At 41.1% G+C, this 27383-nt stretch overlaps 1 protein-coding gene across 1 annotated transcript in view; it reads left to right on the forward strand.

The window, feature by feature from the left end:
- Positions 1–2143: 2143 nt before the first annotated feature.
- Positions 2144–27383, forward strand: part of TRAF3IP2 (TRAF3 interacting protein 2) — a 29209-nt gene continuing 3969 nt past the window's right edge. The window contains exons 1-8 of the mRNA XM_063124776.1: positions 2144–2252; positions 13275–13342; positions 13810–14571; positions 18967–19156; positions 19942–20138; positions 21393–21481; positions 22974–23042; positions 26245–26361. Of these exons, the coding sequence (XP_062980846.1) occupies positions 13327–13342; positions 13810–14571; positions 18967–19156; positions 19942–20138; positions 21393–21481; positions 22974–23042; positions 26245–26361 (1440 nt within the window). The 5' untranslated portion in view covers positions 2144–2252; positions 13275–13326. The remainder of the gene's footprint in view (positions 2253–13274; positions 13343–13809; positions 14572–18966; positions 19157–19941; positions 20139–21392; positions 21482–22973; positions 23043–26244; positions 26362–27383) is intronic.

A 27383-nucleotide genomic window follows, 5' to 3' on the forward strand; every position in this document is an offset into this window, starting at 1 on the left:
TTAAGAGAAAGGGGAAATCTCCCTTCCCCTTCTTCTGTGAAATTCCTATTGTAGTACCACAGCAGGGATAAAACATCCTTTAAATAATAAACAAAAATGCCCTTCAGGCTCAGGCACAAACTGAACAAGATACGATTCATGAAGCTTGGAGAGGTCACGTTTTTATTAAAACTTAAAGGCAACCAGGTTGGGATGAGGTGGGCTAAATCCGATCAGATTAATGGTATGTGGTGGGAGCTAAACCCTTTTCATGATCTAAATCCACCCTCCACCCCCCACCCCCCGTGGACAAATGGTACCTTTGACTACAAATAGCAGGTGGGGGGGGGGGATTTTCAGCAGCAAACTGGTGCAAGGCCCATGCCTCCATATATGGAAGCCCATGGAGTTGAGAAGCAGCTGTGGAGGACAATTTGTATAGCAGGGAAAGTATTCAGTACTCTTTTCCCCTCCACTATTCTGCCCACAACTGCAAACTACTGAAGCTGCTTTTCATTTTTTTAAAAAAAATGATCAGGGTTTTATGGCAAATATTGAGTTGGATTCAGTTCCTGGGACACTCCTGTTGGAGGATTTTCACCAATGTTGCCTTCCCATGCAGCCCTCTGTGCCCCCTGAAAAGCTGTTCCATAGTTTTGGGGAAACCTCTGGAGCGGTGTGAGAGGTGGTGGGGTTGTGCAGATTCAAAACTCTGCTGTAATGGGGCATTTCCAGAGTTGGTAAGTTCTGGCATCCCCATTTCATTTCTTTTTCACTTTGAGGTAAAGGTAAAATTGCACTGGACTTCCCACACTTCATGTGGTATTGCACATATTTGGGGTGTACATCCCATCATTTGTGTTTTTAGATTGGTTGTTTTTATGCTCTTCGCGATTTTAATTTTTGTGAACCGCCCAGAGAGCTTCGGCTATTGGGCGGTATAAAAATGTAATAAATAAATAAAATTAGGTTCTGTCTCCACTACTGGGCGGCCTTGTGGGTAGGGTAGGAATAATTCACCTGATCATAACATTTTAAGCAGCTGGCATTTTCATTTTATGTAATTACTTGAACAACTTTTCAAATGCAAGTGAAAAGTGTTTTGGTGCAAGTTAAAAGAATAGCCAAATGGCTAAAATGGTGCCAAATGGAAAGGCAGAAAGTGTGTGTGTGTGCATGCATTAGAACATCTTCATTTAAACCCTATTGCATTTCATTTAAACCCTATTGCAGAAATATTTTCAATAAAAAAGTGGGAAAGCATTTTAGTGCAAATTAAAGGAATGCTTTTAAAAGAACACCACTAAAATGGCACTGGTTTGAGAAAAGTAATAATGATGATATGCTCATCATCAGATAGGACACTGCACATGTCAAAACCACACATCTCCAAAATGATAGAGAAGTAGTGTGGAGAAGAATGACACCTCTAGTGATAACATCCAAGCAATGAATTGTAGGTTGGACCCATCTATGACTGTCCTGGTTGTTAAAAATCAGGTACCTACAGCAGCAAACACTTCTCAGCACAGGAAAGTGCACAGGGGAACCTGTGGCCCAGATAATGTTGGACTCCAATTCCCATCATTTCTGGTACGTTGGCTGGGACCGATAGGAGTTGGAGTCTGACAACAGCTGAAGGGCCACAGGTTCGGGTTTTCTGGATTTTTAAAGGCACTCTGCCATGAACGCGGTTTGGAACTTTTCAAATCGCACTCATCGATTTGTTACCTCGAAAGCGAGAACCATCTATCAGATAGTCTAACCTGAAAACTTTCGTGGTGGTGTTTTTGGAATAATCCATTACAGCAATCCTAAAGTTCTCTGATGTACCTGCTTGACTTCTCCTACTCTCTTAGATGTTCCAAAGGGTAGACCTTTTCTCATACCTTCTCTCTGATTTGGGGGGGGGGGGTTAAAGTCAAAGTGGATCTCCCCACGCTTTCGCTGTACAACTGGCAAAACCCACAACCGGTTCGATGCCTGCGCATCCCTCCAGTCAATCTGTAACTTCCTTCTCTTCGCTTATCGATGGCGTTCCCCCCCCCCCACGCCTCGTCTGCCCTGTTGGCTTTTCAAAGCGAGGCTGCTAGGGTGATTTGCATAAAGAGCTTCACTTCCTGCTACAGACCGAGCCGGTTCAGTAACTTACCTGACAGGGAAACGGAGAACCCCAGGAGAGGAGTGACAACCCCAGGCGAGAAGAGCAGGGCGGACTAGAAAGGCCCGGCTGGTCCTCTCGGCCTCCCTGGTCGTTTTGTGGGGGGTCTGAGGTAAGTTCTTCAAGGCCCTTCCGTCAAATTCCCTAACTCTGAATTTCTTACTAGCAGTTGACCCACTTTCTCGTGTGTTGTTGTTCCGTCTCTTCTGCCTGGGTGTTTGCTTTGTGGGTTGTTAATTCTCTCCGATAGCAAAATGGTTGCGTTTAAGAAGTTTGCTCACCGCTTAGTATGCAGTTATATCAGTGGGAAGATCACATATCTTGGAGATATTCGACGTGTACTTCTTATAATAATGCAGAAAAACGCCAATCAGAGGCCTAGCTCTAGCGGGTCCTTATGATCACACGATCTTGGCTGGGATTTCTGTGCTGCTCTCTCTATCCTATACCAGCCTTCCCCAACCTGGTGCCCTGGGGATGCTGGGAGTTGTAGTCCAACACATCTGGAGGACACCAACCAGGTTGGGAAAAGCTCTCCTATACTAAGGTTGCAATCCTATACCCACTTACCTGGGAGAAGACATGTATGACATTGCACTAACAATGTGTTTACTCAAATGTAAGGTAGTGTCAAACTCCCTCTCCCACTCACACAAACATTTTGCTGTGTGTACATGCATGTACAGCATCATATGGATTGTGATGCTGTCTTGAAAATCTCAAAAGAGATATTGGAATCATTGTATCTTCCTGAAAGTTTAGTAACATTGTGCAATCAACGATGCAAATACAGCATTTGGAGATTATTAGAAAAGCAAAGTAGATAGTCTTTGCTTTTATGGACCAATGAAGTGTGCAAGCCTTTGAGTTACACAGAATTCTTTATCAGGTGAAATTAAAAAGGGACTTAAGGCTAAGTATGTTAACTGGAAGTAAGTCCAGTTGGACAGCCTTGGGCCAAGTTATCTTAAGCGTCCATATAAATGTGCTGTAAGATCAACCTTGGAAGTCCTACTGCCTGGCCTGTCTCTTATTTTTTAATTGTTTATGGTTTTGTTTCCCTCCCCACCCCCCCAATGTATATTTTAAACTTTGTAAGGCCGCCTTGAGGCCCAGCATTGGGCAAAAGGCGGGATACAAATAAATATAATAATAATTTATTTATTTATTTATTGCATTTCTATACCGCCCAATAGCCGAAGATCTCTTCTAGATATTTGATTGGTTGGTATCAGGGATGGGGCCTTCTCAGTGGTGATGCCCCAGTTATGGAATTTTCTGCTCAGGGAGATCTGATATGCTTCCTTTCTTACCATCTTTAGATGGGTTCTGAAAACTTTTCATTCCATTGGTCATTCTTTGATTTCTACTATTTTAACAACAACAAAATGCGTTGTCATAATTTGAGTGCTGCATTATATTTACCTTAATATTTTAGTCTGACTTTACTTACATATATTTATTTATTGTATTCTAAAGCACTTTGATTTTTTTGAACTTGAAATAATAAATAAACTCCATGGGAGTCACTTCTTAATAATAATGGTTAGGCTATAAGGCTGCTAATATCTGACATAAAAGAAGCAAAAATATTACATACATATTGGCCTTCCAATTTGTAATGCATTAAAAATTGTCAGTGTGGGTTTTTTACACAGTTCACAACATCTTTGGCATTTATTGCTACTAAAGAGTAACATCAGTGGATATCTATGATAGATAAATAGATGTTAATAATGTATACCTTCTTTTTATCAGGGTTTTGCAAAACCTTAGCTTGGTGGAAACAAATTGGCTGTCAGGGAATGGGAATGTCGTATTGGTGTTTTCAGTAGGGTGACCATATGAAAAGGAGGACAGGGCTCCTGTATCTTTAACAGTTGCATAGAAAAGGGAATTTCAGCAGGTGTCATTTGTATATATGGAGAGCCTGGTGAAATTCGCTCTTCATCACAACAGTTAAAGGTGCAGGAGCTTTACGAGAGTGACCAGATTTAAAAGAGGGCAGGGCACCTGCAGCTTTAACTGTTGTGATGAAGAGGGAATTTCACCAGGTTCCCCATATATACAAATGACACCTGCTGAAATTCCTTTTTCAATACAACTGTTAAAGATACAGGAGCCCTGTCCTCCTTTTCAGATGGTCACCCTAGTTTTGAGCTATCTTATATTTCTGTGATTCTGACATATTCAGAACTGAGTATGGTTGAAAAAGGAATAGTAGGGTAAATGGAGTCTCGATTTGACCTCATGCAGCTTTTCCTATGCGCTTTTTAAGTTAAATAAAAAACCACTTCTGATGAAAAGATATGAAGGCAACTGTAATTCTTGTGTGTGTGTTTATCCTATCTATGGGCCTCTCTCTTAGCAGTATTAAATGGCCTGAAACTGAAGGCCTTTGAAGTTGGAATTTACCTAGTACGCCATTCTTTACTGCACATTCTTTCTCTCTGCTGTCAGAAAAGGTTTAATCAAAACCAGGCTAGTTTAGTCAAGCTTGTTCTTTGGAGATTTCATATGCTGACACAAACATTTCAATGAGGAAACTACACAGATTCCAAATGGGATAGGTAAAATTGTATTAAGAAATATAAAAGTTGGATTTAAGCAGAACCGTTAGACATGAGCTTTCCTGAATCCTGAACTTATTGGCTGTGAATTTGAATTGTTAGTATCACCCCCATACAAGATAATTTAGCTAAACAACATCTGCATCTTTTTCTACTTATCTCTGAATAGGTGCAGTTCATTATCTACTGACAAAATCACTTAGTTGTGAACATTTCTGTGCGTCATTGTTTTAGCAGAGAAAAAATTGCTTCTTCCTTCTGCCTGGTGCTTCCTCTTCCTTCAACTACACTGGCAGGCCAAATGGAAGACTTGCAGTTGTGCCTCAACATCTGGGCCTTCTGCAAGTTAGATTTGGAAGTGCCTGCTGCTCACAAGAGGCTGAGTTTCCTGCCAAATAGCTCACTGAAGACTGCCAAGATTATTTGCAGAAGGAATCTGTGTTGCATAACTTTGTACTTCACATAAGGAGAGGGCAAAGAGAGCAGAAGGGTGCTTAAACAATAGGACATAATTTTTGTTTTCATGCTCAGATTTTACAACAGACAATGGTATTTAAATATGTAAATACTAACATCAATGTTTGAGATTACATTTCAATAGTTGTTGTGGCTCGTGTACCTGTGTAATCTGTAAACAATGGACTAGAACTCCCAGCAATCTTGTCCATTGGCTATAAAAGTAGAAAGCTAAAGTATAAAACATCTGGTAGGTACCAGGTTGGGGAAGGTTGCTATAAATGAAGGGTAACTATTATATATACTTCATTTTTTTGTTGAATTCTGCAAAGGTTGAGGAATTGAAAGCTAAATCAGGGAAAAGAAATGAGAAAGTAGAGAATGGAATAAGAAGCGGTATACTTCTTTCTTGCTGTAACTTTTTTCAGTCCTGAAAACCTTTGACCAAGGATGAGATTCTGCCTTATATTTTAAGAGGTTGAACATGCAGAGGGTGTGTGATAGTCTTCTGACCCAGTCAGCATATTTCTTGTAATATTTCATTTAGGAATGAATTGTCATCACATCTGTATAGGTTCCTCTAGAGACAAAAAAATTACTACAGTTGAAATCTACTGGACTCTCTACTGTTCTCACTGTCTTTTCCACTGCAGAAAGTGAAGAAATTAAGTAAGCTTTGCTTCAGTTTGATATTGAACTTTTCTATGTATAAAATTGCAGAATGAGGGAGGCTTGAAGGAATACATCAAATCAGCTCTACTGGAACACATCATTATTCTTGGCAAGAACATGAACCATAACGAACATGTGCTTCCTCAAAATAATGTATGCATTTTTGGACCAGAGAACTGCACAGGTCGGAATGGAGAAACAAACACTGGTTATGTTCAGATGTCATTTTAAGACATGAAGGGTTAAGGAGCTACTCAGAGTAGATTATTTTGAAAATAAACTACTGTTATCCCCCACATGTTCAGACAAATAAACTACTAAACTACTGTAATCTGAGTCATCTCCCCAGCCCCTGTCCTGCTGCAGTCCTCCTACCCAGCAGTGGCACTGTTTCACCCATTGACAACATCGTAGGAGCCTGTAAACCTTTGGATGTTTGCAGGATCAGGACCACCTTCATACACAACCTCCCCTAGTTAGGAGGCAGGCGATGCAACAACAAAACCCTGCATGATTACACACAAGAAACAACACTCCCCCGGTGCACCAAAAAGGGGGTGGCACAAATCAACCCTTTGAAGTTTGCAAGATCAGGACCCAACATCATGCACAGGCTTCCCTAGCAGGGATGCACACAAGGCCTATTGAAAACACTGCATGCTGACAAAGCCATGCGAGTGAAAGCACCTTTTCACCAAAAAACCAGAATGGTGGCTATAATTCCATGGAGTTTTCATATACATTTCATCCCTGCCATGGAATGCACACAAGGCAAAATGACAGCCCTGCACAGCTGCTATCACCTGACCAAGAAAATACTTGACACTTGGAGAGGTTGCAGAGCTCACTGCTGGGGAAAGGGTTAGATCATGTCGGGCTGTGAGCGCATTCAGTTGCTAGGCAGATCATGGAAACTTCTGCTGACTGGAGAGAAGTGGCAGCAGTGGTTTTGACCACTCTTGCCAAGCAACAGTGATGAAAATAACCCACAGTGACCGCCACGCCACACAATAACTAATGATGGGTTAAATAACCCACTCTGCAGGCCATGGGTTATCATAGTGGACTATTTTGGCCATCACTGTCTATCGGGAGTTTTTAAACTCACAATGCGATAACCACGATTGCTTAAATAAGCCATTGTGGCTTATTTAACCCATCATGAGTTATCATGATGTATGAATCCGGTCACTTACTCGTACGAGTTTAAACTGTTAACATTTTTTCTTCCATAGCTAATAGAAGATTTGGAAGGAAGGAATGATTTGTACTGGAGCTACAATGCAAAGGCAAATGTTTAGATCCCTCCCCTTCCTGTACAATGGTCCAATCCAAATCAGGCACCGCATGCTCCAAACATGGAGCTTCCATGGCATGTCTTGTTCAACCCTGAAGAAACTTAGCTTTGAGTTTCATTTTCAGTCAGAAAGATGCCCACTTGAACTGGCAGTCATTAATTTTTAGGTATTGATGGGCAGTGAAACTTTAACCATACACCAGAACCAGCTGTCTCATAAGGTCACACAAGTAATTAAGGGATGGCATCATACTCACACATGCACATCTGCTGTCTCAGTTGCCTGGAGTAATATAAGAGCTGCAACGGTTCCTCCTTCCTGGCTGCCTATCAAGACAAGAGCCCAAGATGGTGGTCAGTCAGGGAAGATATTTTATATTCTTTTTTTTAAAAAAATGCAAATAGCATTGTGATGGCAGAAGTTCAGCTATATTTGTAAGATCAGTTTACAAATATAGCTATTTGTGAAACTAAGAGAGCTCCACTCCCAGTTTTCTAGAGTAGCTAAATCATTTCCAAAACTTCCCAGCTGCCTATCCATTTCAAACATTCCCCACTCATTACCTCATCTGCCCTAAAGTATCCCCAACCTACTTTCTGTACCTTTCCAGCACCATACACCCAAGCCCCTTTTCTTACACTTCCCTTCTACTCATCTTCAAATATCTCCCCACACACCAAATTCCATACATTTCCTAGTTCTCGATGTACACCCAACCCAACCCATTTTTCCTATACTACTTTTCTGTTCCAATCCTATCTCAGCCACAATTGGAGTGGGTGAAGTGTGGATGTTCTGCCCTGACAAACTAGGATCTTCTTTACATATTAACTCTTGGTTCTGGAATATAGCATCATAAAGGAGAGTGCCAGACCAATAACATTTTTAAAAAGAGTGAAGCAAGGGAATTTTTATTACTAGTATAGCATTTCCCAAAACAATTTAAAGGCCTTCTGTTTTTGAGGATGTAAAAGCCAGAACTGCAATGGTATGTATTAAAAAAAACTGTTGCAAAACAGCAGTGGGATGTTTTGCAGACAAAAAAAAATTTCAAAAATGAGACCCTGACATTATGAACATCTTATTAGCTCCCTGACAGCCAGAACCTATTTTTAAGAAAAATGCCAAATAACTCATATTCCTATAGCCATTTTGGGAGGTAAACAGTTCAGTGTGGGGAGGGAAAGCCAGCCTGGAATGGATTGCTCTAAAGACTTCCCGTACAGTCTTTTTGTGGTGGGAATCTGAGATTAGTAGTCCAGTCTTATACATGGTGAGAAGTAAGGCCCACTGAGTTCATTGGGACTTCATCTCAAGTAAAGATGTTGATAAATTGGCAAGCTGATTCACTGAAACCAAGTCTGGGACATTGTGAGGGTGGGGACAATTTCATGAAACTCTTTAACCTCAAATTACTTTGTCAGTTTCATGAATTTTTGGGGCTAGATCTACACTACTGCTTTATAGTAGTATTGAAGTCCACTGATAACTGTGGGGGCACAATCACATTCCATATACCACTTTCATAGTGTTCTATCCTGGTTTTTATTCCACATTCGTAATGATTTGGCACAAGATGTAGATCTGGCCATGGCTGACTTTCTCTTTCTCTGCAGCCCTACTCTAAAGTATCCCTAAACTGACATGCCACATAGGACTAGATGGAAATCCTGGAGGAGAAGGCCATCAATGGCCACCAGTCCTGAAAGCTATGAGCTACCTCCAGTAGCAGAGGCTGTAAGCTTATGTATACCAGTTGCTGGGGCACATGGGTGGGAGGGTGCTAATGCACTCGTGTCCTGCTTGTGGGTTCCTGGTCAACAGCTGGTTGGCCACTGTGTGAACAGAAAGCTGGACTTGATTGATCCATGGTCAGATCCAGAATGGCTCCTCTTAGGTTCTTAAATCATTTGGTGAACCCCGAAAAAAACTGCATCCAAAGACAAATAGTAGCCTGGAATGCACTGTTCCAACATATCCAACATAACCAAACTGACAAGTCACATAATATTAGATGAGGAAAATAGTGAGCCCTGAAGCCTCTAAAGAATCTATGTTCCTGTTCCGGGTAGTTGATGAATTAGTGAAAAACAACCTGGAACATACATTGTGCTGTGTCAGAACTATGTATTCTGGGCTATTTATTTATTACATTCACATCCCATCTTTTTTTCCTCCAAGGAACTCAAGGCAGTGTATATAATCCTCCCCCTCTCTGTTTTATCCTCACAATAACCCTGTGAGATAGGTTGGGCAGAGCGTCTGTGACTGGCCCGAAGTCACCCAGTCCCAGTGAGCTTCCATGGCTGAGTGGGAACTAGAACCCGGATCTCCTGGCTCACAGTCTGAAACTCTAGCCACTCCACCACACTGGCTCTCCACATTGTTGTTGTTTTGTCTATCTAGAACAAGCACTGCAAAGTGGAATTGGTAAGACGTTTTTTGTGTCACTGCATCATTTCCATCTAGGCCAGGAATGGACAACTTGAGAAAATCTGGGAGCCAATTTCACACCTCTGGAACCCACAGTGGGTCACACCCCACCACCTCCACAATTTGGTGGTGGTAAATTTTTTTTTTCACTTTTTAAAACAAAGTGCATACCTTGTTTTAAAGGATAATCACAGTCCCAGAAGCCCCGAAGGAGCCTAAACTTGCATTATAACAAGGCACGTGTTTACCCACATAACTTGTTTTGAACAAGAAAGCAACTTTTTTTTGCAGCTGAAGGTCTGCAGTTTGGCAGTGGTGACTTGAGAGGAGTGGCAGGAGCCACAAAAATGGACAGGGTGTGAATGCAGCCGGGAGGGCACATATTGTCTACCCCTGATGTTGCCTATGCTTTTCAGTGTATCATTTAGTTGGTTTGGGTGCCTTGAAATCTAGTGTTCTCATTTTGCAGCTGCTGTTGTTAATGGGTAGTGGCTAGGAAATGATTAATAAAAAGTTCCCTAATGTAAGTGCTTATTTTAAAGTATTGTTCACAAGTGCCTCTAATGCACCCCACCCCTATAACAATTTTATTTCTAACTTGGCAGTTCTGACCTGTTCTGTTCCAGCTGTCTTTAGTGAATTGCCTGTTTTTATCTGTTTGTTGATTATGGATGTTCTGGTGTCTATCTGGTCAATATGTTAGGAGTATCAATATTTTGAGAACAAACACACTAAAGATTAGACAATGCCATGTGTTTCTGAAGGCATGGTAGTCTCTATGTATGTAAGGATTGTTGTTAATTACTCCTAATCATGAGTAAAGGGTGATGATTGTAACGTGTGGAAAGCTAATGGGGAGAGAAGGTCTAAAAATGCAATTTAGGGAACAATCCTATGATCCTTAGGAGGGTGTCCCAGGGCTCGCAAGATACTGCAAGCCTCCCTCTTCATGGCAGAAAGGGAGGTCCACCTGCACAGGTCCTCCCTGTGTGACAGGGGAGCTCTCAGCTGCTGCTGTAGCTGCCCTGCTGGTGGTAAGGCGCCAGGTTAAGCCATGGCTTTTAAACAAAGGCTTTGATGGCTAAATCCACCAGCCTGCACACTGTCTTCTTTTAATTGGATTTAACTGGATTTTTGTCTGTATGCTGCTTTGAGATCCTTGTTATATAGGGCAGGAAATACAAATAACAATGATGACGACAACAACAACAACAACAAGCAAAACGTGGGTATGGCAGGGGAGGATTGATTGAGACTTTTTATCTGCCAAATCTAAAGGCCCCAATTTACTGGATAAGCTACACCGTCCCTGAAGATGGCATAGTGAATTTCCCTCAACTTGGAGTACGAAAAATAAACTAAAAGCGGGGGAGAAGTGAGGAAGGGGAAGCTGCTGCTCCTCCTTCTCCTCTCCTTTTAATTGGGCTGCCCCAGTAGGGGTTTGGATTTGATGGCTCTTATGCGGCAGTTCCTCCCTCCCTCACCCCCACAAAAGGCTGCTCTGTTAATGTGTGAACTTTGTTTGCTTTGTGCTGTCCGGCACATGACAAATGCAAGGCGTGGAGGGGTGGGGAAAAGAACCTTGCACACTTCTTCACGCACAATCTTATGTATTTTGCTCCCAGGAGTTCTATGTACTATGTTATTATTTATACAAGTCAACCATCTAAGGTGAAACAAAAGAAGGTAAATAAATAAATAAATAAATGTCTATAATATTTTAGGGCCCCAACATCTAAGGTCCTCCCTCGTGTGCCTACTCCGAAGGAAGCTCAGAGGATGGCAATAAGGGAGAGGGCCTTTTCAGTGGTGGCTCCCCAATTATGGAATGATCTCCCCGATGAGGCTCGCTTGGCACCAAGGTTATTATCTTTTTGGCGCCAGGTCAAGACTTTGCTCTTCTCCCAGGCATTTAACAGCATGTTGAGTTTTTTAACTGACCCCAGAATAGTTGTTTTAATATTGTCTGTTCCAATATGTAATTTGTTTTTATGCTTTTTATGGTTTTAAATTTTGTATATCCTTTTTGTATATCCTTTTTTTTAATGTTCAATGTTTCAATCTTTGTAAACCCCCAGAGAGCTTCGGCTTTGGAGCGGTATATAAATGTAATAAGTAGTAGTAGTAGTAGTAGTAATTCCCTTCCCTTTTAGCTCTTTTCAGCATCTAGTAAAACTAATAACATAAATTCCATGGGAGGGAGTAAAGAGGCTGTTATCCTTTGGTAGCAGTGCTTGTATGTCCATCTCTGCAATCATTTGTGTGAATATACTCTATATCTTATTTTATATGTTTGTATGCAATATTTGTGTCGAACGTTGCTTTGCCATAATTGCAAGCATTCTAGTTAACTGTGCTTGCGAACATTATCATAATGTTGTGGTTATAAAATTGTCGTATGTTGGCCATGATCCACGGCACAGTTACAGGCCCTCATGTCGCTTAAGCATGTGTTTGATTGTGTGTGTGTGTGCGTGACTGTCAATGACACAATCATATTATACCCTTGTGTGAAAGGGCTCTCTGTGGATCTAAGTAAACACTGCATACAAATATGCATAATAAAGCTCCAACAGGCCACCCTTTTTAAAGAGAAATCTGCTTCAAAAGAGGAATGATGTAGAGTAGACAAGCAGTGGGTGGAGAAGATCCTTAACCCTTTCTCTACCTGTCAATTGCCAAAATTTGGGGAGAATACGTAGCTCAGGTGTCAAGCACATGCTTTGCGTGCAGAAGGTCTCAGGTTTGATCCCCAACATTTCCAGATACAGTAGGAAAATCTGCTGCCTGAAAGTCTGGAAACCCGCTCCCAATCAGTGTCAACAATACTGGACTAGATAGACCAATGGTCTGACTCAGTATAAGGCAGCTCCATATATACCTGTGATGCTTTCTTTCTCCCTGTAGGGCTCCAAATGCCTGTCTCTGAGGTACCCTGCAAGGGGAGCAGCTTTGGAGCAATGAGGCCCAACCAATTAAGCCACCCAACCTTGCCACTTCCTCTAAATCATCTCTTCCTGAAGCAGCTTTTCTATTTATTTGGGTTTTTTTTAAGGCTGTTGGAGTTGCATTACTACATGTATGGGCAATGTTTAGTTAGGGCCTGAGCATAAAAGTTGGCCTTGTGGCAGCATTTTAATTCGTATGAAAAGGGTCAACCAGTTGTATCAAGAGCTTTTGCGTAGCATACCTAAAATGTTTACATATAACATGTTTTACTGTAACATAATTTCCAGTTTATTATTCATGGGCACAATTTATGTCCCATTGATCTCTCTCTCTCTCTCTCTCATTGAAATCAATGGGATTAAACATGTGCAAGATTTTAACACCAGTGAGTAGAAAGTACCGCTGAGGGTGGAATGCACATTCTTACACTGCTTACTCAAATTTGTATTCTTCAACAGCTGAAACACCCAGTGCAGAGAAAGATTGTCTAATGTGTTGGTTTCTGTACCACATCCAGATTTACCGTCAGAGAAAGAATGCTTTAATTTAAAAGAAGAACAGTCTCTTGCTCCACCTTCTTTAATGAGTAGTGGGATTTTAAAATTTTGATTAAAAGCATGTTGCTGGGGAAGTAGTTATTTTTTTGTCTACTCTGTGTATGTGATATGACTCTAATGAGAAGTTGTCTATTTTTTTTATAACTTCTGCCATGATCCACAGTGGTTAACTTTTTGCCTTTGTTTTTTCCCCACTCAGTTGCCATTTATAGTTGGTATATATTTCAACGGATTTCCTACAGAATATTGAAATGGCTTCCCTGACAGGTTAGTCTTTTTGTACCACCATTCTGTAAAGTTATTTATCCTGCAAAAAACATTCAACGAGTCCTGTTAAAATGCACTGTAATTGTGATGATCTCTTGGTTGTCTAATTTTAAATCACATGAGAGAGGAGCAATCAGTCAGGGACTTTGAACCCCTGGAACGGGTTTTTTGACATTCAAAGTGCCCAATTCCTTCCTCTACCTGCTAAAATGACACCTCCTTCAAGTAAAATAAATAAATAAATAAATCACCTTGGGGCAGATGAAGTGGGCACCAAAGAGAATTGAGGTGGGGAGGCACTCGAGGTAGGCTGTGCCTGCCTTGATTCTGCTTGCAGGAATTTAAGCAGAGTGTTTGGCTGGTCGAACCCTCATACTTCAATTGTTCACATAATTAATTAGATATAAAATACAATATGGAGCAAATCAGGAGTTGATATATTGTACTGAATTCATCCCCATTTTTAGGCACTGCGATTGGTCGAAGTATCCCTGTCGAAGTCGATGAAAGTGGAGACTGGTCACCATTTCCAGAACGTTCACTGGAAGAGACTTTGGACCCTTCTGGTGAAAATATAGACAACCTGGTGCCTTTAGGACCTTATCGATCTCAAACATTTTCTCACTCAATGGCTGGGCAATGGTTTTTCTACCGTCAACCTAATCGTGTTGACTGCAATAATGCTGTGCTGGATCTGTATGAACATAATCGGCTGCAAAAACACCAGGATTCTAGACTGGGGATACCTCCAGACCCATCTGATGGATCAGGACCCTCGTCAGAACATAATCTTTCATCTGGGGATAAAACAAACCAACCTTTGAGGTGTCAGCCATCAGCTGCTTCTCCTGACACTGGACACAATTCTGGCAGTGAGCACAGAGGTTTATCTGACATTTCCCAACATTTGCTTGGTGAAAGGCAGGATAATGCAAGATCAAGCCAGCCCCAGGATAATAGAGCACCACTTGACCTACAAACAGGAGATGCAGGATATAATTCTCAGTCTTTGGATGTTATGCACATCAGACAATTAGAACCTCCATTGCCACTTACATCCATCTTTAACCTGCAGGACCTTCCAAGGCACCTGATGTCCAGAGAGTTTCCACAGATGGACCCTCAACGATATCCTGTCCGTCCACAAATACCCCATCCTAATGCTTTCCCACAAGCTCAGTGTCATCCTAGATGCTACATTCCTGGTGCAAGATACTGCCAGAATCCATGTAAGTTAATTAGGCATTAGGTGTACTGCCCTGATTTGCTAAGGAATGTAATAATTGCCAAATAATAAGACTTGTAAAATAATTTTCACTGTAAAAACCATGATGTGTTTCTGGTTTCTCCTGTCTTTATTCATTTATCACTTCCATAGGTTTCCCCCCTTTCTCTTCCTGCCAAAACTTGGGAAGTCAATCATTTTTCTTCCTAATTACCAGTCTGTGGTTGTTGTCATTAAGTCTGTAGCTGAATGTTGCCATGCACTCCTTTGTGTCAAGGCACAGTTTTAACAATTAAATTATCATTTATTTTTCTTTTGTGGGGGTTAATGCTGAATCTGTGATTGTTACTGGGTTCAGCATTTCCACTGAAATAGCTGTTTGTGTGACATAGAACTGATATTCTTTGCTGAGTTTTACTGAAGGGAATACTGATGAAGCGGATGTTGCACAAGCATGGCTGGGAGTGAAAATGATTTGTGTTTGCATATTCAGTCATGGGTAGCATTTAGAATTAATTATTTCTATTGAATCCGTGAAATCTCTTCCTCTCCTATCATGGCCTGTATCTGAAGAACCCCAGCCCACAGCATGGGATGACTCTTACCAACCTTTAGCCAATTCCCAGCAGAACTATTTTTTTCCGCCTCTCTGATGCCCGCTATGCCTCATCTTGCCTGGAGTTCTCATGGACCTTTTTAGCCATTCCGGGTAGGAACTGTTATAATGCAGGTGTGCAACAAACAGTTGGCTGCCTGGGGTATTTAGTTATAGAGACACTTGCCGTTCACAACAATATCACAGTCCTGATACAACGAACAGTGAGAACAATGAAGTGAACATGCAGCTAAAATCCATTAAAAGCCTGGCAAAATAAACATCTTGATTGCCCACCTGAAAACCACCCACCAAGGGCCCAATCAAACCACAGCTGGGGTGCTGCTGCCAAAAAGGCGCTGGGGTTTCTATTTTTTAATTTTCATTGTACACCACTTTGGGAGGTGTTACCCTAAAAGGCAGCTTATAAAATATTGTAAATAAAGAAAAATTATCATGATTCTGCTAACTGCACTTCCGTTGGTGACAGAATACAGAGCAGGGTTCCCTGTCATGACCGTAATTGATGAGCAAGTTCATTTGGGAGTTGATGGCCTTTCAGATATCCTGGTCTCAGGCCATATAGGGCTTTATTGGTAATAAGCAACATCTTTAACCGGGCCCAGAAAAGAATTGGAAGTCAGTGCAGATGGAAAAGGATCGGCATAATACGATCTGAAAAGAGGACTCTAGAAAACATTCTGGCAGGCGCGTGTCACTTCTGCCTAGAATCAGTCTTGCCATCTGCATGTCATACATGATAGCCCTATTCTTGCACTAAACTGGAGATATGGTAGATGAAGCTTTAACATAAGAGTATAAGAAGTGCTCTGCTGGATCAGACCAAGGGTCCGTCTAGTCCAGCACTCTGTTCATGCAATGGCCAACCAACTGTTGACCAGGGACCAACAAAGCAGGACATGGTGCAACAGCACCCTCCCACCTATGTTCCCCAGTAACTGGTGCACATAGACTTACTGCCTTGGATACTCCATAATGAAAAAGAACAGAAGACTCAATTGTGACAATTGTAGTGGGATAATTGCACATTCAGGCAAGTGTATTTGAAAAGGTATGAATGGTACTTAGGGGATAAAAGAACTTGCATCATTTCCAGGGATCCCTAATCTGGACCAGTATGCATGGACATCATACTTAATACCCACATCCACCCATTGCCATCAAATTTTTCCCCTCCCAATTCTAAGCAGGGAAATCTGGAACATGAAAAAAACAAGTTACTTGCCACATTAGATTTGAAATCCTATATGCTGGCTTGCTATTTTTTACTCCGCTTAATATATACTTAACAGCACTCCTCTAACAAAGCTTTCTTTAAAATGTGGAGCATTTTGTAACTTGAGCTATATTTCAAAAGGTTCCTTCTCCCTGTCTCTCCCCCACCCCAAACTGTCTGACTTGTTCAGACCTGGAGACAGTATTTTGCTTGCTAGGTTCCTACCATATAGGAGGCATAAAATTGCATCCTGACAGCTTTTCACATTTTCAGCGATTGCTGGGCAATCATAGCTCACAATAGTTTTTTGCACTTAGTGTGTTCTAATGTGTACCTTCTAGACAGAAACAATCTAGTGTGCTGTGCTCCCAGGCAGCCATCTAGCCGTGGGCGGCTGCTCTCTGATATTCATAATGGACTCACTGTTGCATTTCAAAGACATTCTCTGAATAGTACTTCTTTGGCAGTGAACGTTATTCTTGCTGGGGAGAGAGGGGGTGTCCTAGTATCCAAATTATAGATATGTGATTGGTGGGGGGGGGTGGGAGAGCAATCAGCACTCTTGCTACAGTAAGTGTAAAGTGCTGGAGGTGTAGTACTCTCGGTGCTTCCAGTTTGTGCATGAGGCTTATAACATTTTTAGGGCATGATGGAATAAACATTAAGTGCCTTAAGACTCATTCATTTAAATGAATAGACAGTAGAGGTACGTACATCCGCTGCAATCCTTTGCATTTTATCTTGAAATTTGACTAATTTATTTGTTCCCAACATTTATACCCCACCTTTCTCTAATCATAATTAAAGCAGCTATCAATGAAAACATTTCCTTCTGAATAAACAAGTATGGATTATGCTGTAACTCTTACCCATTAAATCACTTAGCCCGAATTGTGCTTGACTTGGCTGAGTGATATCCCTAGGGTTTTCTTCAGATCTAAAACTAGTAAAGCCATGAGAAATATACAATATAATCTAGCTAAAATGAAGCATTCAGGGTGCAATCCTATGTATAATTAGACAGAAAATTATACATAGCGTTTTCCCGTCAGTCATGTTGGCTGGGGAATGCTAGGAGTTGTAGGACTTTTTTCTGTTTAAGTATGCATAGGATTGCACCCTTTAAAAGTCTGTTGATTTCAATGGAGCCATTAAGCACTTGTTTAAATTTCATTGATCCTGTTAATGCGACACGCTAAGCCATGCTGCTTAAGCATTTTGAGCTAAACATTATGGCTTAGCATGTTATTATTATTATTATTATTATTATTATTATTATTTATTTATTTTATATAGCACCATCAATGTACATGGTGCTGTACAGAGTACAACAGTAAATAGCAAGACCCTGCCGCATAGGCTTACATTCTAATAAAACCATAATAAAACAATAAGGAGGGGAAGAGAAAGCAAACAGGCACAGGGTAGGGTAAACAGGCACTGGGTAGGGTAAAACTAACAGTATAAAGTCAGAACAAAATCAAGTTTTAAAAGCTTTAGGAAAAAGAAAAGTTTTTAGCTGAGCTTTAAAAGCTGCGGTTGAACTTGTAGTTCTCAAATGTTCTGGTAGAGCGTTCCAGGCATAAGGGGCAGCAGAAGAAAATGGACGAAGCCGAGCAAGGGAAGTAGAGACCCTTGGGCAGGCGAGAAACATGGCATCAGAGGAGTGAAGGGCACGAGCGGGGCAATAGTGTGAGATGAGAGAGGAGAGATAGGAAGGAGCTAGATAGTGAAAAGCTTTGTAGGTCAACAGGAGAAGTTTATATTGGATTCTGAAGTGAATTGGAAGCCAATGAAGAGATTTCAGAAGTGGAGTTACATGGTCAGAGCGGCAAGCCAAGAAGATGATCTTAGCATAAGCATGTCATAAGAGAGCTTCGGCTATTGGGCGATATAAAAATGTAATAAATAAATAAATAAATAAAACCATCCCTAACCATGGTGGCTACATAACCATGGTTTAAACACCCTAAGCATTTACTGCCTAACCATGGCTTAGCATGTTGTCTGAACAGGCCCTTGAATTGAAATCAATGTGCACCAATGCTTGGCTTTGGCTGGATTTTCCCATTGTTTTTATCTATAAAATGGAAAAATTAGTTGTGAAGAGAAACACGATTTCAGTGTGCACTTTTTAAAAAGCCTCCAGTGTTTTAAAATGCCTCCAGTGCTCATGATTTTAAGCATATTTCCCAGTAGTCTGGGCTTAAGTTTTCTTAGTTGCCAAAATTCTCTGAATTTCAAATTTGCCATATCTGCCCAGGTGAGGTGAAATACCACTGACTCTCTGTGGAACTTGATTTTGATTTTCCTATCTATTATTTTGTGCACCTATTTCCATCACTTCCATAAGACTGCAATTACACATTCACATCACCTACAGATTATCAGAAATTTCATTTAAGGTGACATGGGCTATTTTCCAACTCACAATTGCATGCTTAAAACGGTTGATTCCTTTGGGTTTAGGTATGCTTACCTCTGCGTTTGATCCTGGGAAAAATCTGTTGTGCAGCGGTGGCTCAACTAAGCAGTGGGTTACGTTTTTATTTTTTATTTTTTCTTAGATGAGCAAACTCCATACCAACAGTTTGCACACCCACCTCAACTACACCTTCCTGTTCCTAGCCCAGGTGTAAGAATCCTCCATCCTGCTCAGCAAGTAATCCCAAATTATTCCAGTTCTTATCCCCCCAAATGTAATGAAGAAAGGTTCTCCCCAAGAGACATCTCTTCTGCAGAACTCCAGAGATTCTAGTAAGTTTGTACTAAGTTTGGAGATTATTCTGTATTTTATAAGCAAAAAAAACCCACAAGATTTTGCAGATTTAAAAAAAGTTTTTACACATTTAATTGCAGCTTTCAGTAGTCCTTTGGTTTGGGTTTTGATGAGATGGGTATGTGTTGGATGCAAGGAGTCCCAAGCAGAATCCTGGCTGGAGCATTAATATATATATATATATATATATATATATATATATATATATATATATTTTCAGCATCTTGAGAATTGGTCTCTCTTTTTTGGTAGCATTGCTCCATTTGCTGTCATCTCTCACACGCATGCAATGTCCATCTGTGACCTCTTTCTCTCCTTTCCGTGCTTCATGCCCCCTCTGTGTTCTTCATTATTCTCCATCCTTGCTTCTATATAACTTCCTTTTCCTGACTATTACAACTTGTCAGTGAAACAAAGCAGATCTTGTGTCTTGTTCTATGCTCCAATTTCTCTAGCTTCCTGCCTATTCCCCTTTTTCTTCTTTCGTTCCATCAGCTACTACGACTTTCCTAATCTGATGTTTTCCTTCAACCTGGCTTCTTAGATTACTTACACAGAGCAGGCCTCTCTTTTTTGGAAAATCTGGGGTGGGATGGGGTGGAATCCTTTCCTGAACATTTTCTTTGTTTTTGCCCCCAGTTTTCCCCACAAAGCTACACATCTCTAGTCTTGTACACCTTATGGTTAAAAATAGACTCTGAGCATATGCCATTAGAATCATCAGCTTTTAATATTTATGGATGACCCTTCATTTCCTTCCTAGTGGGCAGTTTCAGAATCGGCTACTTGATGGAGGAGCATCATCAGAGGTCTACAATGAAAATGAGGATATATATAGGGGCCCTCCAGATGCCAGGGCTCAGGCTAACAATGCAGTGAGACCAGCTGCCATACCAAGACCTCTGAGTAATTTTGCAGTCAGGGGAACATTGAGGACAAGTAATTTGCCAGATGAACTGCGTAAGTTTTTGCCGATTTTTGTTTTGTTTGAATTGTGCATAGAATCATAGGGTTGGGGAAAAGTAATTATCTACTGGTCCCATTCAGAAGACACCTTAAACCACGGTTTTAACCATGGTGGTTAAGCCAGAAAGCCAGGGTGTGTTCAGAAGACACCTTAAACCACAGCTTCAACCACACTGGCCCCGTTCAAACATGCTAAACCATGCTAACCACAAAATGGTTAATGGAATGCAATGCATTCCGTTACCCATTTTGTGGTTAAGCAGCATGGTTTAGCATGTTATCTGAACGGGGCCAGTGAATAAGGCTTTCTGGATTAACCACCATAGTTAAAGCCATGGTTTAAGGTGTCTTCTGAACCCGGCCCGGCTTTCTGGCTTAACCACTGTGGTTAAAGCTGTGGTTTAAGGTGTCTTCTGAATGGGGCCACTGTAGACTAGTCACCTGGTGGGATCATGAAACCACATCTGTATTGTTCAGTTGACCTCACTTGCTGATCATGGTACCTTCAGCATAGCAGTTTATAAGACTGGTGCTTTTGTTAAGGCCATCGAAAGCTGCAGTCAAAACAGCATGCACTTCTAAAGCGTTGGGTATAAGAATGCTAGAGGAATTCATGCTTTGCACATTGTGATGCAAACTGACCTGATTCATACCTCCTGGATTCATGCTCTGATCAGAATGCAGTTATCTTTCTGATTTCGCACTTTGAATTTTCCAGTACAGGTTTTTTTTAATAAACTAAAATGCATATTTTAGGATAGAATATATTTAGAAATGCTTATATTGTGTGAAAATACATTCAAAAATTCATATTTCAAATTTGTATTTTTCATTAAGATTTTAACCGGATGCAACAGACTTAAAAACACATGTGACTCTAACACAGACCATAAGTAAGCTGATCTGTCCAGTTTGATGCCATGTAATTAATTTTGAGAACAAGATAATTAGAGGATTAGGATACTGAATCTGGAGAATGGAGTGACCTAGACCTCCAGACCAGCCTTCCCCAACATGGTGCCCTCCCATTCTGTTGGACTGCAGCTCTCGTTCTTCCCAGCCAGCATGGGCATTGCAGGCCTACACATTGGGAGGGCACCACTTTGCGGGAGGCAGATATAAATAATCAAAAAGAAGCAAGGTAGAACTTCATGTTTGATATGTGCAAGTAAAGCTAGTGAAATCAGAGACTTTTTTAGTTCCAGTTCCACTCATGTTGACTCCTCCCATTCATATCATCTCTCCTAGGTAAAGTCTTTATAACCTATTCTGTGGACACAGCTGAGCAGGTCATGAGACTTGTGAACTTCTTGTTTGTAAATGGATTTCATACTGCAGTAAGTACTCCATTCTGGAAGAATGAATTGCAGCAAAGGGAAACAAGCGGGAATGTATGAAACCTATCTTCTGTATGTTCAAATTTTGTTCCTTCTTTTCAATGCCTCTGCTAGTGGATGCATTAAGTGGAAGGAAGTTATACTGACAATTTTTTGGAATAGTAAACGACTCCTATAGCACTTTTACAGGAATATCCTGTGTTGTTTACTTGGATGTACACCTCACTTAGTGGAGCTTCCAAATTGCGTGAGGTACTGGTTCCCCTCTATTCAGCACTTGTTAGTCCTTAGCTTGAGTATTGCGTCCAGCTCTGGGCACCACACTTCAAGAAGGATGCAGACAAGCTGGAGCGTGTTCAGAGGAGGGCAACCAGGATGATCAGGGGTCTGGAAACAAAGTCCTATGAAGAGAAACTGAAAGAACTGGGGATGTTTAGCCTGGAGAAGAGAAGATTGAGGGGAGACATGATAGCACTCTTCAAATATTTAAAAGGTTGTCACATAGAGGAGGGCTGGGATGTGTTCTCGATTCTCCCAGAGCACAGGACACGGAATAATGGGCTCAAGTTACAGGAAGCCAGATTCCAGCTGGACATCAGGAAAAACTTCCTGAGTGTTAGAGCAGTACGACAATGGAGCCAATTACCTAGGGTGGTTGTGGGCTCTCCCACACTAGAGGCATTCAAGAGGCAGCTGGATGGCCATCTGTCAGGGATGCTTTAAGGTGGATTGCTGCATTGATCAGGGGGTTGGACTCGATGGCCTTATAGGCCCCTTCCAACTCTACTATTCTATGATTCTATGGATCTTATGCCCAGGTAGGATTACATTGTTAGTGGCCATTATGCTTTGCAATTGGTTCATCCTTATAATAACTTCATGTGGAGCCACAAACATCTTGCTCCAAGCGAGTTGGAGTAAAAGGGAGTTGCTCAAGGCCACTGAAAGTGTTCATAGCTAAATCGGGATCTTAAGTTTTGTATTGCCATTTCAAGGTGGAAACCATAGCCTCACAACACAAGAATACTTTGCATTTAAAACCAGCTTACCTCTTTGTCACATTTGCATACTCAAAAGCTTGGTGTTAAGAGATGTTCAGATGATACCAAAGCAACACATGTGAGAGCTAAACCTGAAGCTGAAAAGATCTGCCTCCTGACCTGTTCCCCTCACTCATAACAGTATCTCAGGTGCCAGTACAATTAATTGAGGCCCCTGAACACCTATTGTCAAGTATTGCTGACAGAAATTTACCAAGTTGCAGAAAATGTGCTGGCTCTTTGCATTGCATTCATTCTCATTCTCATTCTCATTCTTTCTCATTCTCTCTCTCTCTCTCTCTCTCTCACACACACACACACACACCGAAACTTTTGGACTTTAAAGTTAGATAAAGTAAAGGACAAAACACATTAAAATGATGGATACATTGCTTCGTAGCTTACAGTCAGAGAATTGAAGAAACCATGTTAACATTTTTACTTTTTTATAGATCGATATATTTGAGGACGCAATTCGAGGTATTGACATTATCAAATGGATGGAACGTTACCTAAGTGATGTAAGTAAAGACAAAATGTGAATTTTGCATGAGCATTTTTCCATACAGGCGGCGCAAAGACAATCTTTAAAACTGCCTCTTAAGAAACCATGAATTAAAATAGAAACATATCCCACCCCCTTGTGGGTTAATTATTCATGTTTGTTCATGTCCTTCCCTCCCTCCACTTTTACCTAATTTAAAATTTGTTACTTCTGTGATAGGGAGCCTGGGTTTTCTTATATCTGTTAAATACCTGTGAGGAGCATTTAAAAAAAAGTTACATTCATGAGTTTTATTTATATATAAAATATGCAAGTCAAACACATGAATATATGTATTTGAAAGCACATTTGAAAGTGGTGCACATACATGTGCACAACTCTCACTACATCAATCAGCTGATGAGGAAGGTCCCCAAAATGGGTCTGTTCACACATAATGACAGCCCATTGGTTAAACAACCAGTGGGTTGTTGTGCATAAGCAGGAGAGAGTGGGTGTGCTCCCAGCAGCACACCTTCCTCTTACGATTTTACTCTGCAACCTGCGATTGGCTCCTTTATAGGTTGTGGAGCATGGTGTCTGAACTTGGACCCCTGGGCTGTTTAGCGGCTAAACAACGTGGAGGTTAACTCAACAATAAACAATAGCTCTTAAACAACCCATCAGTCTGTGGTTTGGTCATCATGCTCCACAACCTTCAAAGGAGCTAATTGTGGGTTGTGCAGTAAAAGAGAATGTGATGGGCACATGGCAGGCAGCAAAGCCCATTCCAGGGTGACCACCAGAGAAGGTCACACAGCTGGCATTTTAATTTCCAACAATGTTCTCCCCTAGGGCAGTATCCAATAGGGTGCAAGCACTGACGTAAATTATGTTGCTCTAGCATAAACTACTCTAGCACAAAACCAATAGCACTATTTTTTATTTTTTTTGCTGATCTTACTGTGTTTTATTGCTTTTTAAGATCATATCAGTTTTTACTAAACGTTTTATTATTGCACGCAGCCTTGGGAGGGCTTCTGCCTGAAAGGCGGCAATAAATAAATAAAAGCTATAAAATTTATTTATAAATAAATATAAAATTTATTTATAAATAAATTTAAAATAAATATATTTAAAATAAATATAATTTATTTATATTTATAAATTTAAAATAAATATAAAATTTATTTATAAATAAATAAAAGTTGCCAGCTAATGCAACATAGAGCTCCATCACACCTACTTTTTTCCCCTGGTATGTATCCATGATTTCCACCTCCGTTTCATTAGCGCATCAAGTGCTGGTCACTTCCACATGCGTGCATTGTTGCGCTATTTCACCTTGTTTTCTTTTTCATCTGCTGCAGCTCGCACTTCTTGGTATTGCTGCCACACCCCGCCCCTTCTCATTCCCCCGCCAGTTCATTTGTTCTTTTGGTTGATGGACATTTTGATGGATGTGGGCTCCTCCCCATCACTCTGGTTTTATTGTCTAAAGATTAGTGATTTAGCATTTCATTGGCTGGGCACCTTGTACAACAGGCAAAAAAAAGAGGGAAGTTGAAATGGGTGGATGATAAAGCAATGAGAGTGGGGTTGGAGCAGCGAAAGTCCATTCGTCCGACTTGACGCACTGGAGGAGAACCGCCCCTGCCCTCCTCTTTCATCAGCAAGACCACCCTTCAATGCACATGCCCCCATGAAGGGGCGTTCTGCGACATAGCATGAGGACAGCAATACACGAGGATGGAAGGGCGGTTTTATTCCATGTGGAGAAAAAATATCACATTTTCCCGGCCCCAGAAAAACACAGAAAATGGAAAGGGGCGAGATGACTGCAGGACAGGGATGATGTCATGTGAGGGTTGCGGGGCAAAACAGTAAACAAGGCAGGACAACAGTGCAATAAAACACTGGTGTGATGAAGCTCATAATTTACATTAGCAGTTGTGCCCCTCTGGATACTGCCCGTTGTGGGAAAGTGAAACGGCAGCTCCTAAACCTGGCAATTTGGCACTGATCAGAGTATCAGAGAATAATTCTTTAAAGCCCTCCGCTATCATCAGCCTGAGCCAGCATGGCCAATTGTGAGAGATGATGCGAGCTGCAGGCCAAAACATCTGGAGGGCCACAAGTGGCCCAGCTCTGCTTTAAAGGATGGGCCCCATGGCAGGGCCCTGGCAGCTGCTGTGTGTTGACCACAGGCTTGGCTCCCACAAGAAACATTGAAATTCTCTTTTGCCCCCTGGTGGTGCGCCAAGTGAAAACAATGCTCTTATATCCTGTACATTGCCCACTCACATGAAGCACATGTATGCCAGCACCATTGGATAAATGACACCACTGGCATGAACGTGCTATATGCAGTTCATACAAGGAAGGGGTTTACTTGGAACATTCTGCTCAGTCAGTATTTCAGGGATACAAACTCAACATCTGGGGAAGGAGGATCTGTATATAATAATAACCATGCAAAACAGGCTGTGTAACTTCACAAGCGTGTTGTGCTAGTGCAGAATTTCAAAGTAAGGGCGGAACCCTCATCCTGAGAATCTCCACTTTCATTGTTTAAAATAAGCAAGTTTGTTTCTAGGTACCCTAACCATGGATATAAGCTTAGATTGTGTAAGGTTGTGGCAGCTTAAAAGGACTCCTTTTGAAAAAGGTGCAGGGGCAGTGCTTAATGTCTCCTATGGCTTCTTATTCCTCCCACTGACTAGCAGGACCAAAGTACATTAATAAATATCCATATTTTTCCTATTTCTGTTATTGTATAATGTGCCTAATTGTATACAGATCACAGAAGTTTGATTTGCTTTCACACAGAATTCAGATTCTCTTTGAACACAAGTCATAGAGCCCTGGCTAGAATGTTTTTGTTTTAGTAGAATAGTGATAGTTTCCATGAATAAACGGCAATAACTTGCTATGCTGGTGTTGTTTTTTGCATATTTTGAACAATTTTGGAAATATTTTGCATTATTGATTTGGTGATGTTTGCAGGAATGTATTTCCTCTCCCTTTTATGTTTAAAATTTACTAGTAGAGAGATCTGGGAAATCTGGTATGAGGAACTACAGTGTACAGAGACTAGTATTGCTTCATTGCCAAAACGAACTGGATTGTCTTCCAGAGAACATCAGATCACGTAAAATACAAACTGGCAGTTTTCCAAGCTGCTTTGCCCAGCCATACTGCATTTTACAATTTCACAAAAGCGTCTTTCTCCTTGACAGAAGACAGTGATGATAATCATAGCAATCAGTCCAAAATACAAACAGGATGTTGAAGGGGCTGAATCCCAGCTGGACAAGGATGAACATGGTTTACATACTAAGTATATCCACAGGATGGTAAGTGAGGACACGTGCTTGCCATTATTAAAAAAAAAAAAAAAAAAAAGGTCAGCAGCTTCCCTTCTCCCAAATAACTGCCCTTTGTGTCTTGTCCTCAATCAGTGTTACAGTTAAGCACTGCTTTGCTGGCGTTAAAACTTTGCTCCCTATTAGTAGTGCATGCATTTTATAAGCAATGCTACTTGGATTGTCCAGAAGCTCAGTTTGAGATCAATGTGCTTGACTTTCTTTATGGTTTTGCAGCCTGTTTAAATCTCTTTATACCCCTTTTCAAGCCCCGTAATATGAGTTTATCTCATGCCTGCACTTCCTCATATTGATTCACTCCAGAAAGGCATTGGAACCCACAGACAACAGTAAATCTGACTGCCAGACTACTGAAAATAAGCATGAGGCATGCAAGGAAGGAAATTCCCATCTGTTTATTTTCATCCACCTCAGAGCTAGTGTATTCTTTTACTCAGTGCATTTGATCTTGTCTCCCTACGGCCTTCCCATTGCCACAGAAACTCAGGTTGGCAACACCTTCAAGAATTCTCTCTGGGGTTTCTTCTGATGAGATCTAATAAGCTTGCACAAAGCTAGCTTCTCCTTTGGCTGGGAGATAAGTACAATGCCAGGCCAGCCTTGGAAACTTCCTTTAGGACGGGTGAATCGGAATTCTTCATGCAACACAACTGAATGTCTACAAGTGAAGAGTTCAATCAGACTGTGAAAAGTGTTGTGAGGGAAAAGGCGTGGTTTCAAACATTTTAAAAGCTGAATTTTCCTAATTGGAGGGGAAACTGTTTGGCCCATACCAATAGTGACATGTATTTTCCAGCATTGCTTTGCATCAACATAAGATTGTTTTGGACTGGAATCAAAAGCACAATCTGGCAAAAGCCATGTAGGTCACATTCTCATTCCATTGCTTTTGGTAAGCCCTAGTGACAATTAACTGTTGCTGGTAACTTCAGTTTAACCAGAACAGTGATCCAAATATCAAGTCCAAATTGGTACTTTCATTATTTAAAATA

The sequence above is a fragment of the Elgaria multicarinata genome, chromosome 4 (assembly GCF_023053635.1).
Source record: "Elgaria multicarinata webbii isolate HBS135686 ecotype San Diego chromosome 4, rElgMul1.1.pri, whole genome shotgun sequence".
In the NCBI taxonomy this organism is placed as follows: Eukaryota; Metazoa; Chordata; class Lepidosauria; order Squamata; family Anguidae; genus Elgaria; species Elgaria multicarinata.